General features: G+C 41.8%; 1 protein-coding gene across 16 annotated transcripts in view; it reads right to left on the bottom strand.

The window, feature by feature from the left end:
• Positions 1–2,200: 2,200 nt before the first annotated feature.
• Parp11 (poly(ADP-ribose) polymerase family member 11) overlaps positions 2,201–20,422 on the bottom strand; it is a 61,618-nt gene continuing 43,396 nt past the window's right edge. For 14 of the 16 annotated variants that reach the window (XM_029559785.1, XM_029559784.1, XM_017796186.2 and 11 more), the window contains 5 exons: positions 17,909–17,984; positions 14,094–14,166; positions 13,885–14,015; positions 5,531–5,682; positions 2,201–3,725 (listed from right to left, as the gene is read on the bottom strand). In XM_029559785.1, the coding sequence (XP_029415645.1) occupies positions 3,409–3,725; positions 5,531–5,682; positions 13,885–14,015; positions 14,094–14,166; positions 17,909–17,984 (749 nt within the window). In that variant the 3' untranslated portion in view covers positions 2,201–3,408. The remainder of the gene's footprint in view (positions 3,726–5,530; positions 5,683–13,884; positions 14,016–14,093; positions 14,167–17,908; positions 17,985–20,422) is intronic. The other 2 variants (XM_029559793.1, XM_029559794.1) reach the window with 1 other exon arrangement.

The raw sequence follows: 20,422 nt of genomic DNA, 5'->3' as shown, positions 1-20,422 counted from the left end.
GGTTGAATATGAGTAAAATACATCGTATGAAATTCTCTAAGAATACATATGTTATTTTTTTTTAAAAAAGCAGATGGTGGTTGGAGAGATGGCTCAGTGCACTTAAGAGCACTGGCTGCTCTTGCAGAGGACCTGGGTTCAATTCCCAGCACCCACATGGCAGCTAACAACCATATGAAACTCCAGTTCCAGGGGATCTGATGCCCTCTCCTGATCTCTTTGGGCATGCACGACAGAGCACTGACATACATGCAGGCAATACACTCATACATGTAAAATAAATTTTTTTTAAAAAAAGCAGATGGGCATGCTGATATATCCTATGATCTAGCACTCAGGATGGATTGTGAGTTAATGAACTAGCCTGGGCTATGCAGAAAATTTCAGGCCAGCAAGGGCTACATAGTGGGACATCATCTGAAAAAATAAACAAAATAAGGGACGATTGCTCTTTAGATGTCTCTCTGATTTTTTTCCTCTGAACCTGGAAGGTGACCCCCCACAACCTCAATGAACCAGGAAAACTATGAAAATGGCACGCTTATTATCAATCAAAGGTCAACTGAATTTTTATCACAATGGCATTTAATATTAATTGAGCATTTAGACACGAAGAGACACGGATGGAGAGGGTAAAAAAATCTGACTGTGAGCTCAGGTAAGCTTCATCACACTGTCCTCCAGTCTCATTTAACAGACCATACACACTGCAAGTGCTGGAGGTTAGAAGTTGCTAGTGTATCCCCAGAACGGTTCCTCTGGTCAGGAGCTGTTGTAAACGCCAAGTCGTGGGCTGTCTATAATTCTCAAGAGTGCATAGGACATGCCTTCACAGCCAGGACATCTGACCAGCTGTTGCTCACAACGACAAGCACTAAGACCAAGAGACCCCTGTGCAAGCGAGGCACACAGGTGTTCATGGGCAGCAAACTCCCTCCGACTCCATAAAGTCTGAGACGAAAACAGGTTTGAGTAACTCAAGGCTGAACTGAGACCCAATAATCAGAAGCACAGATGCAGCAACACAGACCAGCCAAGACCCGATAGAGAAAGCTTTAATCAACAAATGTGAGAACAACGCACCCAGACAGTAAACATCCAAATTCTCCATCGTCACCACCACCACCAGTCTAGAAATGAGATGACCTGCTAATATCAAACCTTCCAGTTCAGAGAGATAAAAGATTTAGGAAAATGTTTTCCATAAACACATTCATTTTTACCCCAAGGCTAGAATCACCAAAGAGGAAAAAACAGTTAGTACTCAATGGAATTTGTTCAATGCAGTTTCACACCGTTTCTCAGTACTCTCCTCTCCCACACAATGATCCCAGGAAAAGATGGAGGTTTTGCCAAACACTCATACGACAAAACAAAGAAATAAAATTTTAACGTCAATGAACTCTACATTATCGTATTTTTAAAATATGTATCAAAATCACTTCTCTCTTACAAAAGGGAGCTGGTGGACCTTTCCAAGAACAGCAGTGCAGTGCTGCTAGGATGCACCCTGCCTTCCTCATACAAATCAATGAGGGAAGCTGAGTTTGCACACACTGCCTGTGTGCTCAGTCACCTTGCCACATATGTACATGTGTAGGAGAAAACTCATCGATGCCACAATAGTAATTCAAGTGCTGGGAGGCAGGCATAGGAACCTGGGGGAAAGACAGCCATGCTTGAAGGACGAATTGCTTCAACACTTTTGCATGTAAAATAGTAACTGGAACAGAGACTGTGCAAGTCAGAATTCCTAAGAGCCCTAACACTAGTGTTCTGTGAACTGGTTTAGGGCTATGGCAGGCTCCTTCTCCAAGGCAGCACAGTCACCTTCTGTCCAGAGACTTCCCCAGGGACCTCTCTGCAGGCTTTGAAATGTGTCCTTTCTATCCTTTCTCCAGTCACAGCATATCATCTTAAACCAGTGATGGATCTGTACATGGCAGTCAGGAATTCACTACTGCCACTGTGTTCCACAGTCCTATGCATGCAGTTTCCTGGGTGCTGTGTACTTACCTCTCACTGCATGATTACACATGTTCTCGGCTAACATGAAAGATGAAAGTCTGGTGATACATGGTACTTAAAGAATCACCATCCCTAATCCTATTCTATACATCGGTTATTTATAGATGCTTCCCTGATTCACAGGCACGGGCACCAGAAGCTGAATTGTGTTCACGAACTCTCAGCCAAAACAGATGGGATAACAGAGACAAAATTTAATATGAAGAGTTAGAAAAAGGTTTGAGGTGAAAGGCTCGGTGCAAGTGCTTTCTCATGAAGAATCATGGGAAAATCAATGTTGGGAAGACATCCATATGGACGATTCCTCACCCGACACTTGGGACTCTTAGACAGAATTGTGCATGGATGTCGTCTTGCCTCTGCTAATGGGTAGGAAGCCGGTGCAGCGTCACTTAATCCTTCTGTCAGCAGAACAGCAAACAGGTGGAACAAGCAGGCAGACGAGTTTCCAAGAAGCACAACCTGAAGTTGTATCTAGCTGTCCAAGAAAATCCGGCATCATCAGTCACGCTTCAGAAGTTTAAACCAGATTTGTTCCCAGCATCCCCTGCTCACTGCAATCATTCAAAATGGACAGACACCATGAAGACACATGACCTTAGGAATCACTACTGAGTAGTATGCATGTCGGGGAGGGCCAGAGAAAACATTTTAGGAGTCTTCACTGGAGGGATCTACAGCAAAGAAGAGAAAATAGACATCTTGGTTCAGGAATTGCAGAACGCTGGTGGCTGAACTGTAGGCTAGTGACAGTGCATTAAAGGTCAGATCGGATGGCAGAGGTGGAGGAGAGTGACAGGGACAGGCTGTAGCCCACCTTCCCCAGGCAGAGGGAAGCAGGGCTCTCTCTCTCTCTCTCAACCTTCTCCATCCAGCTTGTTTGGTAATATGGCAGATGATATTCTTGTTTCTTCTCTCAAAGTGCCCAGACTCTTTCAGGGTTTAAATGCCCCCTTCAGAAGACCCAACAAAGCCACGTATTCATGGCAGACAGAAACACCAAAATTCCATTCAGAAAGTATCAGTTCCTCTAATGGGGAACTTGAACTAAAATCACTTATCATGATCGCACACATATAAACTTGAAAGAGTCTGCATGGCCACGGTCATGAGACTCAGCCAGTTCAGCTGTGAATGGTATCTTTCACTCCTGTGTGTTAAATAAAGCACCGATGGTATCGGTCTTTAACATAACTGTAACAGACAGAAACAAAATGACATAAAACCAACCAGACAGTGAGCATGTCTTTATATATGGGGCCACTTTTTTTTTGTATCTGTTTCAAAAGTATCAGATATTTATATTTAGTGGCTAAAAGACAGATCAAAACCTCCTACAAAAAAGAACAAAGTTCTGACCACTGAGACTGGGAGACGGGGTCAATGGAAGTCTATCAAGTACTCAGGGTAGATTTGGTTGGCATCAAAAACCACAAAGATCTTTGGGTTCCAGGTGTCATCCACACAGCTGTCATATAAATTCACATAGCTCCCATCTTTGGAAGGAGGCCGCATATACTTGGAGTCTCCATTTATGTAATCGCCAATTAGTACACGAGCGAGAAACATGGATTTATAGGTTCTAAAGAGGTGTCTCTGTTGCAGGCTGACGCCGTGAATCTGGAACGTGTTTCCATGCTTGATATCGTCTTTGCAGAATCGACTGGAGTAGGCAGCGTCTCTAGCAAAGTAGGTTCCTTGAACGAAAAAGACCAGAGAGAGCCAAGGTTACTTTTAGGAAAACATGTAACATGAGCAACAGCATTCTGACTCTCAGGAGAGCAGACACATGAAATCAGATCACAGGGATGGATGGGGGTCTCCTCTGCAGACCCCAAGGACAGAACAGAAATATGCCTGTGCTGTAGCTGCTGGGCAGACTGTCAGAGGCACTGACAGACGTGTGGGTACAGACCAGTCCTCACCAGAGCCCTCCTGTTCTCTCACCAAAATAGGTACCAGGATTCTGTTTCCAAAAGAGCTCTTACAAGGAAATCTGGTAAATAAAACACAAAAGTGTAGCAAGATCTGAAATTTTAGACCTCCTTTGCATTTCTAGTTCCTTCTCCCAGTGCCCCCCCCCCCCCGGCCCGGCATCCAGTAAAGCTCCAGAGTGAAGGAGAATGCTGCTCTGCAAGACGGGCTCAAACCTGAGATGCTGGGTTCCTACAACATGTGCGGTCATCCAGTAATACTGGAAACAGAATTTATATTGGAGAATAAATTCTGAGACAGTGCAAAGCAATTACTGAGCTTTGGACCTTAAATGTCCTCCAAGGCCCATGTGGCAAAGACTTGGTCTGCTTGGAAGACTGGTACCACTGGGAGACAAAGCTTCAGGGATGGAGTCTAATGGGAGGTCTTAGGTCACTAAGGGTGTACCCTAAAAGGGAGAATGTGGGACCCCAGACTCTCAAACTTTTTCCATTTTCCAGTTGCCAAGAGGAGACCACATCTTCCTTGCCATAATGGTCTGCCTTGAAACTGCCCCAAAGGAACACTGTCAATGGAGCACCAAAAACAATCTCTGAAATGATGGGCCAAAGTGAAAAATTCTTCTTCTTAAGATGACTGTCTCAGGTATTTTGTTACAGTAATAGAATGCTAACAAGCACCACTATTCGTATCTGAGCATTCCCAAACACTTTGAGATATTGCCCAAACATGAAAATTCAATAAAGCAGCCAATTCTTTGGAAATGACTGACACTGTCAAGAGAGTATTTACTCTAGAAAAGTGGGAGATTGAAGTCTCACAACCATCCAAATTGCTGGAACTCGTGTCACTTTTCTGAGTCTCTTACAGTTAAATAAATGGGGCAGCCTTTTCAGTAACTTTTCAATGAATTGTAGCATACCCTGATTCTAAGTGGAAGTCAACTCTCTCACAGGAAGTGAGGCACAAATGATGGGGAAAATAAAATCCCTCCATTACCTCCCCTTCCATTCCCTCCCACTCTGTTCCCTCCCCCTCAGCTCTCCTTAGCTGCCTGAGCATGAACTGGAAAACTTGGGCTTTCACAACAGTAGAAATAAGGTGACGTTTCCCCCATTATCCCCTCAGGTCTGTTAATATTCTTACCTACCATTTCTTAAACAAAACAAAACAAAAATATCAGTACAGTACAGGAGTAAAATATAAATAACTTGTTTTTATCACTGCCTCTATGTTAGCTATAAGGCAGCTTAATGTACAGGCTCATACATAGAAAGGCTTATGTGGATATTAAAGGTAATGCAAAGATTCTCGATCATGGACAGAGTATACTGTCTGTACAGTGAAAACTCAGGAAGCCATTATTCAAGAGGGCAGAAATGTAAGTCCTTTGTGTGTAGAGCAAGAGACTTCTCTGCAGCTCTGGAGCTTTAAGGGTGTGATGGAACCCAGTGCACTAACTTTTAACTTCTTTACCCCCAACCCTGTGACTTATGCAACCAATTATCTCAAAAAATAGGAGACTCTCTCATAGCACTGAACTCCCACCTGAAATGTGGGTAATTACCTTTTCCAAAGACAGCACCGTGTATACCATTTATTCTCCAATCAAAGTTATGAATGCAAATTGCTTCCACAAATTCACTGCTGGTGCCGTGAAACAGCATTTGTTCATTAATCTGAGGGATGCCTCTCTTCTTCTTGAGCTGAGCCTTTTTCCTAAAATCACAATACACAGAGATACAAAAGCACACACAGAAATATGCTAGTCAGTGGCACTTATTAAGGTTTGTTTTTTTTTGGTTTTTTTTTTGGTCTTTTTGAGACAGGGTCTCCCTGTAGCCCCAGCTGTCCTGGAACTCACTATGTAGACCAGGCTGGCCTTGAACTCACAGAGATTCGCCCGCCTCTGCCTCCCGAGTGCTTGGATTAAAGGCGTGCACCACTAAGCCCGGCCTTATTAAGTTTTTAAAGAGGAAAGTTCAACAGAAAGTATGACACAAAAATATGTCATATACTATAAATACTGAGTACACTTTACAGTTCTGGAAAATAAATGATTTCAAATGCTCCTGGACACATGAATCATCTAATCAAAAATTATGCTATCAGCTAGGTATGGTGGTGCACACCTATAATCCCAGAACCCAAGAGACATAGGCAGGAGGATGAGGAGTTCAAGACTAGCCTGGGCTACATCATGAGTTTGAGGCTACCCTGGGTTATATGAAACCTTATTTCAAAAACAAATGAACAATCACAGCTGTGTTGAGGCTGAAGGTTGAAAATTATATCAAAAACGGCTGGGGATGTAGCTTGGTGGTAGAATGCTTCTCTGGCATGCACCAAAGCCTGGGTTCCATTCCCAACACTGTTAAAGAGAAAAAGAGGAAGTGAAGGAGGGTGGAAGAGAGGAGAAAGAGAGAGAGAAATGAGAATTACATGAAAACTAGACATCCTGTACTGTATGTACCCCACCATAGTAAAGGCAACTGATAACCTAAAGTGGTTAAGCTACACAGATGTCTCAGATATCTATAAATGAGACTATAAACAAATAACACAAAGTCCGTAAGTCTTTAGCCAAAGCATTCCTACTTTGAGCTGGGACCACATTTTGTTCTTTTTATTCCAAAAGACTATTGGAAATATTGGTTGAATTGAAGTTTAATCATCTTTTCAATGAACAAATCTTTTCCACTGCATCAAAGAGTATTCAATGTAGGACTAGATGTATTAAGAGAGAGAGAAAAAAAAAACAGAACTGAAAGCCTAAAATTCACAGAAAAAAGAATAATTATATATTTACATATAAAAGTAAAAAGTAACAAATGTACTAATTTGTAGTATAATAAATACTAATTAAATTTGAAAGATAATGAACAGAAAAAGAATGTTGCAAAAATAGACATGTCTCAGAATAATGCTGTATATTATGTAGATACACATACCCAGGAAGTAAAAATATAAAAACATGGGCGAGAAAGCATCTCCTCTCAAGAGGACAGGAGGACAGGATGGGCTGGAATAAACACTTGCTCTATATCTGTGATGTCTCCTAGCTTTAAACCAAGATGTGCGATAAAGGGAATGTGCCAAGTATTGAAATGTTCAATGTGATTGTAGGTATATGGTGTTTGCAAGCAATTTGCTGCATTTTCAATTTTGAAATGTTTCACTGAAAATGTGCCTTAACAACAGGGCACCCCCTGACATCTCTGACAACTTGAGCTGAGTCTGAGCCTTTCCCTAAAAACATAATACATGTAAACAGAAAAACACGTATTTATGATTTTAAAAAGCAAATCTCAACAGAAAGGCTGAGAGAGCACCTCTTTTTAAACTTTTTATTATCTTATTATTTTTTTAAATTTTATGTGTTTTGCATTCAAGTGCACCCATGTTGTGCAATGCCCACAGAGGCCAGAAGAGGGTGGAGGATTCCCTAGACCTGAAGTTAAGGATGGGTGTTAGCCCCCAAGTGGGTGTTAGGAACTGAACCCAGGTCCTCTGCAAGAGCAGCCAGTGCTCTTAACCACTGAGCCATCTCTCCAGCCCCTGAACACTTCTTGAGTATGAATCGTGAGTGGACAAAACCTTTCTGGAAAAGTCAGGGGCTGCTTTAATACCACTGCAGTGCCAAGGACTTGTGGGTTAACAAGGTAACATTCTCTCTGTGATCAGCTGCAATTGTTATAAAATATATCCATCCCAACACTAAACCAAAATCTGCCCTTTTACTTCTGACTGGTCTTAGACACTCTTCTGAACACAGAATACTTCCAGCCACTCTTGCATAAAATAACTCCATAAATAACCCCAAATAACAATGAATTCCTCCCTCAGCTTTGTTCTCTGGGTTACACACACATCCCCCTGGCCATTCTCCACACCAGAACATCTTTACTTAATCAGAATTTGCTGAACAGCTTCTAGTTTACAAATGTTGGCAGGAAACAGAATCCCAGTCCAGCCACCATTAGACACACTGGCTTGACCAGAATTATTGGACTGGACTTTCTAATGGTGTCATCGGAAGGCTTCCATAGTATCTATAGTCAATTAAAATTCTCAGAATTTTTCAAAGTAGACCTCTCTCAACTTACCATATTTGAACAACAGACTAATAAAACTAGAGCTAGAGACTATGCATATTATAGACTGACAATTTTTACCATGACAGTCAATTGTTGAAGGTTAACACTCAAATGACAACAGAAAGGCTACTAATGAAGGTGCTGTGTGCAAATGGCAGAAATGGAAATACACGACAGTCCCCAGAAATCACTATGCAATATGCATCAAAATTAAATGTCTATGTTTGGATCTAAAACAAGAGTCTTTCCAGACCATTGTTCACATTAGAGGGATATACAGTAAGCAATTATATCCTTCACAAAAAAGTGCACGTTTTCCACTAAGAAATTACGCCTAATTTCTTTTTCCAGAACTTTATAAACTATCTCATTTTGGGGTGGGGGGAGCAATGCACATATTTTGCCTTTAACAGCTAATAGAAAAGAAAGCTTAAAACACACTTGTTTTGGTGTATATTCAACTTCCCAGGGTCTTTCTGACTACAGAGGTCACTCACGAGACAAGCTAATTCTTCTATCTGAATCCTTCTTTTCTGAGTGTGCTAGGCAAGAATTCTACATTCAAACTCCTGATAAAAATGTTGAAGGACCCCAGGAGGAAGTGAGCACGACATTCAAATCTTTGTGAAAGGCGTCTAAGCACTGACTAATCTTTCTTTGTACTGTCTCCTGACACATATTGTTCCTATCATAAGAAATTTTCTCAACCACTTTATAGAAGCCCACTTACTGATCCAAAGGCTTTCCTACATACTATGGTAACCTTCACAGCTTGGTATTAGTGAATCCATTTCAGGGTTTGTTTTTTTTTTTTAAAGTACATTATCTGTTTAATACATATACTTCTTTTAAAAATGTATTTATTTATTTGTGTATGGAGGCAGTGTAGGTATACATGTGCCACAGAATGTATGTGGAGGTCAGAGGACAACTTGCAGGGGTCAGTTCTCTTCTTCTACCACGTGGGATAGAACTCAGGTTGTTGGGCTTGGCAGCAAGCACCTTTACCCACTGAGCCATGTTGTTTGCCTTCTAAGGTCAAGTTTCATGAGCTGAAGTGACTAGAGTCCACTCTGAAAACCAACATGTCCATTTGTCATTGCATTCCAGACACAAATCAAAGTGAATCTTGATTTGAAAAGTGACTCTCATAAGTATTATAAACCATGGGGTAACAGGCCTGGTTAGCGAGCTCCAGCAGACTGTGAAATACTATGTGGCCACCAGAATGGAAGGAGTGTATGCACCAGCCAGAGGCAGAGGGGACAGGGTTTGTAAAGCTTTGCATCCCTACAGAAAGGTTTGTTTTAGTGTCCACAACTAATGCTCCAAGAAATGTGGGCTCACAGACTATGCCTTTGGCATGCCAGGAACTACAGTTAAACTTGTAAGGACAGACATGGGACTACACAAATTTCTTTAAGACTCTTTCCACTTGTGTCAGACCCACATTCATAGCTGAATTTACTCAAAGTGCTGTGGCACCCACTTCTCAAAGATATCTCAACATCCCCACCCTCTTGAGACTAGCATCCAAGAAGGCGAAACTCTGTACCTCATTCTGCACTGAAGCAGCAGTATCTCCATGCTCTGAACTGAAGGAAGTTCAGGTGGGTTTAGACCAGTGGTCTTTCATCCCAGAGGAACATCACAAACACTGTGGGACTCTTTAAAGAGAAACATGTCAGAACCCAGAGGTTCTGAGTCAGTGTTGCAGATACCTCCACTTGTTAAAGAGTCCTGCAGAACAGGGGGCTGGAGAGATGGCTCAGCGGTTAAGAACACTGACTGTTCTTGCAGAAGACCCGGGTTTGAATCCCAGCACCCACATGGCATTTAACAACTGTCTATAACTCCAGTTCCAGGGGATCTGACAGCCTCTTCTGTCCTCCACGGGCATTGCACAACACAGATGCACTAAACTACATGCAGGCCTAACACTCATGCACATTAAAATAAAAATAATAAATACACACACACACACACACACACACACATATATATATATATATTTAGAGTCTCACAGAGGGCTGTGATGCACAGCCAGGCTGAGCATCTCTGAGTGTCTGCGTGATCAAGATCTACACCCATATCAAGGCAGAAGCTTTTACACTCTCATTCCGTAGCGACTTATCAACCCAGCCATCTCCCCTGGCTGCTCTTTCACTGTATGCTTTCACTCAGCCATACACAATTCCCTGTGGCTTCCTCTGGACAGGCTCCATCTTCAGCTACACCCTCAGGGCTGAGGGAAATTCTATGGTTCCCAGTGGCTCTTCGGCCCCATTTCCCACAGTGGCCATTTCAAGTCTCTCCTTTTTCTTTCCCTTTCATCCACATCTCCATAGTGTTTCACTGTGTAGGTGACTTCACTTAGTCGACCATGGAAACTGAAAGGATTAAGAAGCAGGGCTGAATCTTGGCCTGTCCCCACCCCTCTACCTCTGCAAATCTATAACCGATCCACACATGCCTACCTCCTTTCTGATACCTGGTCACTTAATTCCACCCTACCACACCTCTTTGGGCATCTTAGTCAATCAAATGCCCTTCCCCGCTTCCTCTTATCTTTTAAACTCTCTTTTTCTAGAAGGTTCTTCCTATTACAATGCTTATCATAAATTCTTTTTTTGACTAACAAAACAAAACCCCTCTTTTCCTGCCCACTTCTCTTATTTCTCCGCCCCCCCCCCGCAGTGCCAAGCTTCCTAAAGCAGTTGTCAACCCTTACATGTTTATACAATATCCAACATTACTTTCATCAAGGTTACCAATGGCCTTTTGTTGCAAACCCCCAGGCCTTGCTTAGCCTGCATCTCCCCTGGCTTCTCTTCAATCTGCCTCTTCCTTAAGCTCTTGCACTCCACAGTCTACCATTTTATTCCTTTTCCACTTCAGCAGCTGTTATTTGTCTATTTTCTCTTCCTCTGTTCATCCTTCCAGAGTTTGGCCCTCTTTCCTTAATGTACATGCATTCTCTGGCTATCTTATTCATTCCTCAAACTGCCAGTGCCTCGTGTCTTCTAGCCTTTCTTTTAGTCTAAATCAAGCTCCTGAACGTGACTGTTGAGTACCAGCTGGCACTCCCTCTTACAGTCCCTACAAAGACCAAGGCTTGTCCTTAACCACATTCCCTCAGGCAACTATGAATAAGAAGCCAGGACCTAGGAACGACCTTTCCTGTCCCCCTCACCCATTGTACCCATCAAGCTCTATAATTTTACATCCTTAAGATCTCAAAACTGTCTCCTTTGCTCTGACACAGCAGGTGCCACTTTGTTCAGCGGCCATATGATGTGTCTCAGTTTAGTTACTAAAGCCATTTCCTAAATTGGTCTCCCTGCTTCCAACTGTGGTTCCTTTAAACCTGGGCTTCTCAAGCTTAGCAGAGCTGCTGTTTGAGGGTGGGAAGTTCCTGGTGCACATTGTAGGAGGGTTGGCATTCTTGGTCTCTATCCACTAGAGGCTAATAGCTACCTCCACTCCACCACAGGACAATCAAAAATGTCTCCTGCCATTACCAAAAGCCCCCCAGTATACAAGTCGCTCCCAGCTTAGAACCACTGCTTTAAGACTTCCCCATAGACTGTGGCCTGATGAATTACCACTCTAAAATACAAATCTGATCGATCATTCTCCTTCTTAAAGTTTTATAAACTGTCCACTGTTTCAGAAAAAGAACCCACCAAATTGACTTATAAAGCCCTGCAGCATAATGTACTGTGTGTGTGTGTGTGTGTGTGTGTGTGTGTGTGTGTGTGTGTGTGTGTGACGTGCTGGCCTGGAACTCACTATGTAGACCAGACTGGCCTTGAACTCACAGAGGTCCATATGCCTCTGCCTCCTGATTGTTAGGATTAAAGGCGTGCACCACCACAACTGGCTGCCTGCTAATTCTAATTTGCACTCTGGATCAATCTGACTCAAAGCCATAGAGGAAAATCATACAACCAGCCAGTGGTAATATTAACTCCCATATGCTCTGCCTTGTGGCTACATTCCTAATGTCTCACCATTCACACCAATTTTCTCTTCTATTTGAAAGTCTCTGAATTTTTTGTGTTCTCATTTTTAGCCAAACTTTGAACCAAGCTGCCCCCATGTCTAAGATGCCCTTCTCTCCCCAGCCTGTGTCTAATGTAAATTACTCCTCCATAAGAAGCTCTCCTGAGTACCCCCACTTTCCAACACACATCCTCCTTTTATGGGCATACCTGAGAGGGATTTTCCTAAGTTAAGTGAAATGGGACAATCCACCCTACTTGGGTGGCACCACTCCCTAGGCAAGAGAGGAGATGGCCAGCTGAGCAGGAGTGAGCACACACATCAATTCACTGCTCTCTGCTCTGGACTGTGGTTGTGAGACAATTGTCTGTTTTAAGTTCCTACAGCCTCTACTTCCAGGAAGTGGTAGGCCCTAACCAGGAATTGTGAGCTGAACAAATCTTTTCTCTCATAAATTGTTTATGCCAGGGTATTTTATCACAGCAATGGGAAACCGAACTAAAACAATCACCACAGTCAGCCTTGTTTTCAACAGGTGCAAATGAAATGTGTGATAGCCTAGGAACAGCTTTAAATACCAGTATGAGGCTGGAGAGGTGGCTCAGTGGTTAAGAGTACTGGTTGCTCTTGCAGAGGACCAAGGTTTGATTCTCAGCACCCACATGGTGGCTAACAACCATCCGTAACTCCAGTTCCAGAGGAATCACCTTTCTCCGACCTCTGCAGGTACTGCATGGCACGGGTGCACTTACACATGTGCAGGCAACACATTCATACATATAAAATAATAATAATAAATGAAATATTTAAATAATAACAAAGCAACAGATTAAGTGTGGTAAATCTTTGTTTCTTTGATTATATGTGGTAAATATTTATTTTTTGATTGTTTCTTTGAAAGAGAGTCTTACTATATGGTAGTACAAGCTAGCCTCAAACTTGTTCTGTGGCCCAGGCTGGTGCTGAATGCACAATCCTCCTGCCTCAGCTTCCTGAGTACTGGAATTACAGGTGTGTACCACCTTACCAGTCTTGTATGGTAAATCTTAAAAGACATTGAACAGGATGACAAGGGGCTCATTACAGTAGAATCCTACTTTTGTGGCCATTTGAAACTTTTCCAAATAAAACATTAAAAACTTATAATAAAAATACTGGAAATCAAAGCTCATCTACAAATGTTTATAATATTTCAGAGAACCACTTATTTAAGTAATATTTATTATAAAAGTACAACATGAGAGATCAATTTGGATAATCTTGTTAAGTGTCATGCAGTATGCTTTATTCTTAGGTTAAGCGCACACTGGGAAATTGAATGGTCTTTTCCAACTTATACTTAGTCATGAATCAAGATTTTAAATGCACAGCATAAACTCTGAGCTAAACAGGATATTTCAAGGTATGTTTTAAAGTGTTCCTTAAAACAAAACAAGCAAACAGCTACAGGCAAGATAGTGCACTTGTTTAAAAAAAAAGTCAATGTTGTTGGAGATTTCTAATTCAACATAAAAAGCTGAAGCAAGTTATAACAAAGCTAAGCTAAGCTCCTGAGACTTGTCATGACCCTGTCAGCCAGGATGAAGGGTTCTGGGCCTTGGAAGGAGACAAGAGTATTTTCCCTTGTACTGGCAGGAATTTATCCCAGAGCAGCTCTCTTCTGCTTCCCGAGGACAGAGAAAAGGAGAGCTGAGAGGCCGGGTCAGAACAGCAAGAGAAAAACAGCATGTGTGTTCCCTGGAAATCAATGCAACTAGACATCTGTGGGTGCCATCTCTACGATGTCAAAGAGCCATAGGGACAAGGAGTTTCAGGTTACCTGCAGAAGAACTCCCATAGGTCTAAGTTTTGAATCCTCTGAATTCTCTTAATTCGGTTGCGATCCATTGTTTTTCCAAAGAGACTAGCAACTTCGTTGTATTCATGTGTTTGGTTCTGCAAGGAGATAAGCTGGGAGAAGAGGATGCACACTTTAGCTGCGTTCTTTCCACTTACTTCCCCTCGTGGCCGGCTGTCAGTCTGTCTCACCTGATAGGGAACTTCAGTATTCACATTCTCCCAGTGTGTTGGCATGGGGATGGCCTCGTTTTCACAGATGTAACTTTAAACAGAAGACAAAGCCAAGTATCAGACAGAAGCAGATCACAATTAGAGTCCGTGATGGAGCCCCTTCCCCACAGCTGCATTTTCTGTTTTCAGGGTATGGTGACAAACACTATTAAGTTTAACCCTTGGTTTCTTTATTTTAAAATATCTACTGAGCCAGGTATAGTGATGCACACCCTTAATCCCACCATTCGGAGGGCAGAGGCAGACGGATGGCTATGAAATAGAGGCCAGCCTGGGATGGCCTATGTAGTGAGGTCCAGGCCAGCTGGGGGTACATGGTAAAACTCTGTCTCAACAAACAAACAAGAAACAAACAAACAAATTCTAAATATCTAATGTGTTCTATGTTTTAGGTGAATTATGAACTTTGATGGAATAGCCAAATCTACACAGCCCCAAAATTCCAATAAGAGCTGTTTAACTCAGCTTCTTTTTGTTGAAGTTTCTAAAATTTCTTCTAAAATCTATGTAAAAGACATTTTAGCTAAAGAAATTTCTAAGAAAAAGTTATTTAAAAAATACCTCAAAGCTGTTATTGATGTTCCTATTGAATAAAGAGCCATCCAAGTCTCCCAGGATTCTGACTCACCCCTTACCCTTTCTCTGCCTGCCGTTCCCTTTGGCAGTGAACATTAACTGACTCAGTGCAGTCCATCAGGAGCAAATATTTAAAAGTCAACTCTTTGGTCAATCCACTGAACATGAACATGGAAAGACAATGATGATGGGGGTTAATAGCAAAATGCTAAAACAGACACACAGGTCTTCCTTGGGAAATCAAAGTTAATAGAAGAAATGAACAAACTTCAAACCTATTCTTAGTTTACTTCTGTCAAACTTAGTTAATTTTTTGGAAAAAAAATGTGACTTTCTTAAGATTTATTTTCATTTTTGTGCATATTCTGTATCTGTATGACTATGCCACATGTATATGGGTTTCCATGGAGGCCAGAAGACGGTGGCAGAGCCCCTGGAGCTGCAGTTACAAGCAGATGTGAGCCGCATGATATGGGTGCTAGGACCCACACTAAGAGTTTTTAAAAGTGTACAAAGCACGCAGTGGGGAGTTTTTCTCTTAATCCAGTCATTGCTCTGACTGGTTCTTTCTTTGTCTCTCTCTTTCTTTCTTTTATTTTATGAGTATGAGTGTTTCACCTGCATGCATGTAAGTGCACCCATATGTGTAATGCCCATGGATGCCAGAAAAGGGCATTGGATCCCCTGGAACTGGAGCTAAGATGGTTGTTAGCCACTGTGTGAGAACTCGGGGAACGAACCCTCCTCAAGAGCAGCCGGTGCTCATAACTGCGGAGCCGTCTCTCCAGCCTTGGTTCTTTCTTCTCACCCTAACTCCACATAATCACCCTTTTCAGACTTTCGGGCATTCGTTCTGAACTTTGTTAGGTTCAGCAAGCCAAGTTTTATGCAACACAAATGGCAGCATAGAGCCATTTGCATCTAGGTTTTTTTAAATTAGTTGTTCATTTAATCAACTCTTAATCAAGATCTTTCCACATCAGCATCTACACAGTCTTGTCATTCCTAGGGCCTACAGGAGGGCACACCACATGATAGAGCCTCAGTTAAGAAGAGCTGAGTGAAAAGATGACTTCTGTGTTACAGATGCGTACAATTCCATTCAGTCTATATATGCCAAAGGGTGCAGAAAAGAAAATCTGCAGCCCAGATCCAGAGAACAGGATGCTGCCCTGTCAGCCCACTGAACGGTGTCTTCCCCAGGTCTCCTTCAGTCACTACGAAGCTGATGTTGCATCTAAGAGTTCCCCTAGGGGTGTGTGTATCAGTACAAGAGCCGACAAAGTGGGCAATTCTCTAGGATTTGTGGCCAAATAACTGGTGAGTTCTGTGAGAGCCGTGTGCATACTTCTGAGGGTATTCACTCGGTTCCGCTTTTGGTATCATATGCAGAATGCTGCAAAGAACAAGCTTTTCCATCTGTTGTTTCGTGTCCAGTGATTCATCTTGTACAGAGTAACATCTCTGAAATGACATTTCTCAGGCAAATGACATACTTATTCGTGATTTTGATAGGTACCCAAATCCCATCTTCAAAGGTTGTGCTTATTAAAGTTCTCACCAGAAACGGGAGGATGACTATCTTCCACCCTCTTCTCCAGAAAGGTATGTTATTACACTTTAGAATTTTGATGAGTCTGCTAACAAAAAGTCTAGCATCAATTCATTTCTCTTAATTCCGAGTGTGGTTGTATGACCATTCGAATTGTTTATCCATGCTGGTCTTAAGAGAGTTCTAGAAGAACTTCAAGTATTAGCTCTTCAACTATAACTATGAGTCTAAAAAGATCCCCAAGTCTTCTTATTCTGTCTAAAACATCTTTCAGCTATGGAAAAAAGTCTAAGAATGTTTTATGTAGCCCGGAGCCTTCATGAACTCTGTCAACAGGAAGCGTGTATATTCACCCTGTTTGTTATGAATGCCCAACACACTCCTACGCTGAACGTTTCTGTATCAGCGCCTCCTGGCCTTCATCACCTATTTTTCCTACTCAGTCACCCTCTCCTGTATTAGTGCCGGGCTTGCTGTCCCTGCCCTGAGTAATTCTCCCATCTTGTCTTTGTTCTGTGGTTTATACAGTCTGCAACAGAACAAACTGCTTGGCCCCAACCTCTTCTTCCCCTCAAAGGAATACCAGGTAGCATACAATTGCAAAATATTCCCCATTATTATGTCTCATTCTTCTCCCAGATTACACACTCTTAAAAGATAAGTCATCCCTATATTATATTCCTGACACTGAGGGGCATACAGATGATGTAGCTGATGGGAATAATTCTGTGTTCCACAGATCTAGCTGAGTCTTCCTTATAGAAGTTCTTGAATAACTTAAATCATGATGTTAAAATATGTCAAAACTCTTGAGAAGCAAACTGATAAAAATGGAAACTGTTTGTTTCTAGGATCCTTTCGGCTTCTTTCTTGTGCTTTAATTATTATAGAAGAGCTCCTTGGAAGGAGAAGGGTATTCCTTCCAATTCACACGCTGCGTTGCTTTCTTCAGTTCGATCTTAAGTTCTCTGAACAGAAGAAACGTCAACATTTGGCTGAAGAATCATTCCAGGAAACAAGAAATGCAAGATTTTCTCTTCTTTTCCATTCCATGTGTAATAAACATTTATCAAGTCTGGCATTTATGATTCCTTCTTTAGTCCAATACGACAAAAGGAACAAAAAAGGAAATCTGTAACCCAGATCCAGGAAACAGGATGCTCACTGCCAGTCCACTGGGGGGCATCTTCCCCAGGGCTCCGCTAGTCACTAAGCACCTCATGTTGCATCTAGGAGTTGCCAGAGTGGGATGTGTATCAGTGCAGGAGCTGACAAGGCGGGCAGTTTGACAGTGTTTGTGGCCAAATAGCTGGAGAGTTTTATGAGAGTGTTTCCTGTTCAAATTCAAACTGAGCTCAACAAGCCCTTTTGAGGGTTTTTAAGCAAAGATCACAAGGCAGTTTGTAATGACCATGTACACTGTTCTAAAGAACTGAAAAAATATAAATGTAAAAAAATAGAGTGAAAGAAAACCATGACAGAGATAATAATTTATCTTTTATCAGCAAATGAGAGGTGGAAGAGCTAAAAGGTCAACATTAAGATCATTACATGCCCTTCCAAGACAGTGTCAGTCTCTGTTTTTCTGCTAGAGAGTACGAAGGAGCAGGGAGAGGGCAGCCCCGCCCCATGCTGGTCCCTTTACCTGAAAGCACTGATGGAGAAGGGGGCCCTTTTGATTGGGCGCTGCTTCCCAGTAACGAGATTCATCTGCTTCATTTCTAAACACAAAGACAAGCATACCAGATGAGCCCAGAAACTGCTCTGGAGGGCCCTGCACACCAGCAGCCTAACCACAGGCAGGTCGGGGAGGAGCTGCATCTATTTCTCATGTCATGAAGGTGTCACTCCAGGGGACCTTGCTTCATTGCTTGGTCTAAACTCCACAGAAGAGGCACATTTCACACACAGCTCAGCAGCCAGGGGTACTCTGTGTCACACTTAGGTTTAAAATGACACTGAAATAGAAGAATTCTAAATACAGGAAAGCTAAGGAAGGGCACTAGAGAGAGAAGGGAATTACACTGACTCTCCCATTGGCTATAAGTAGAGATACGCACTGTGATTTCTCAAACGGAAAATTGAAAGTGAGAAGAGCTATTTCCATTATAAAACTTGTGCATCTCACAGAATTTCAAAAATGTACACATTTCTTTCCTTCTCATCCAACTGCTTCCTTAACCCCCCTCCCCCCCAAACAAGGGAAAAAAGAAAGGAAGAAAGGAGTTGAAAAGGAAAAATAAAATCTGGCAAGAAACAACACATCCTTGCATAAAAGATTCTGGTAACAAAAGGCTAATTACCCGCAGATAGCACTTTCTCCTTCTGTCCATGCATTGGCCTTGACACTATTTGCCAAGCCCATTTCACCACTGCCATAGGTAAGGAATAAGTCTTAGCATGAGCCTGGCCAAGTCATTTTGTTTATTTAACATCACTTCATTTGGCAAACACTAGTGTGTTGTGAGTGTGGCCATTCCTTTGTTCTCTTAGACACCCACAAGCATTACCACACTGTTCAGGAGAAAAGCAGGATCATCTCAGGGGCAGGGCATAAAAGCTGCAGGTGCATCTTCATAACCATCTCATTTTGAATTTACTTTCAACCTCTTTCACAGAGACAGGCAGAGCTGGCCAGTGGCAGAAGGACTGGGGCTAAAAGTCCTGAAAATACTGTCTAGGTCTCAAACCTTAAAACAATGCCATTCTGTAGAAGGTTTGGGAGCTTGGGCGATTAGTGCATCATCATCATGCTTTCGTCTCATGTAGCCCCAGATGGCCCAAACTCATTATCCAGTGGAGACTGGCCTTGAACTTGTGATCCTCCTGCCTCCATCTCCTGAGTCTTGATTCTGCTGTGAACCACCATGCCTGGTTTATACAGTGGTGGAGTTTCATGCGAGGCAAGCACTCTACCAACTGAGCTGCCTTCCCAGCCCCAGTAAAGGTATTTTTGATAAATTGTATTTCCTAACAGGAAGCTTCCAGAAAATAGAGTTTACTAGTAAATATTCTTTTAGAAATGAGCAGCTTACATTGTGATATGTGATCAAAATACTTGTATTAATAGGGACGATATTAGAAAATGCTTAGGACTCCTGGAATAGTGTTTGAGAAGTATGTATTTGCCTTTGGTCTCTGATTCCTTATTCCTATTTTTCCCCTTTAAACTTCATTGTATATACATTTTTATATAATCTGCTTCAAGTTATTTCTGGAAAATGTGATAAAAATGCCTCTCTTTGGAATAATAATAATAATAAAAAAAAATTTTAGAAAGTAAAAAAAAAAAGAAGAAATGAGCAGCTTGCTGAATTATCTACCACATACTTTTAAAAGTGTCATCCTAGCCGGGCATGGTGGCATACGCCTTTATTCCCAGCACTCGGGAGGCAGAGGCAGGTGGATCTCTGTGAGTTCAAGGCCAGCCTGGTCTACATAGTGGGTTCCAGGACAGTTGGGGCTACAGGGAGACCCTGTATCAAAAAGACCAAAAAAAAAAAAGTGTTATCCTTTTTATGAAGCCTGCAGCCTGTGTGTATCACACTGTTTTTGAACTACTTCAAAAACAGTGCTTCTACGAGGCTAATAACTTCTACAAGTACCTTCTGTCTGGACTGTACAAGCATAATGTCAGCATCCCCTTACAGCCAGCCCATTTACCTCATGTTATTTTTAAAAAGCAAGAGTAGTTGAAAGTAAAACTTTTTTTTCCACCCATGCTTGTTTTTTTTTTAAATTTTCAAATTTTATTTTCAAGTTTTTTTTTTTTAGAAGCATTTCATTACAGCTTTAACATATTCAGTAACACATTCCAGAGCAAGGATACATCTCTTTCAAAGGTGGCTGTTAATTTTTAGGTTCACAGTTGAATTAATACAGTCATACAATATTGAACTCAGTATAAACCTTGTAAGACATAAAACTGAATGAGTTTGTACCCTTTAAAGAAGATTTCCATTTCATTTTAAGACACGCTGTTTCCTACATTTTTAATGCTAACACAAGTTTGCACGGGTGTCTTTAATCTCTATGTATCTAATTACTACTAGTCACAGTTGGTTATACTCAGATCCTTAGTACCTGAGTATGTATATAAAGTCATCAGATAGATTTCACTGGTAATGTTTATCACCTCTTATTATTTATCATGAAGTAA

This window comes from Nannospalax galili, unplaced genomic scaffold (genome assembly GCF_000622305.1).
Source record: "Nannospalax galili isolate Female #2095 unplaced genomic scaffold, S.galili_v1.0 scaffold589, whole genome shotgun sequence".
In the NCBI taxonomy this organism is placed as follows: domain Eukaryota; kingdom Metazoa; phylum Chordata; class Mammalia; order Rodentia; family Spalacidae; genus Nannospalax; species Nannospalax galili.
This window is presented reverse-complemented; position numbering and strand designations above follow the sequence as displayed.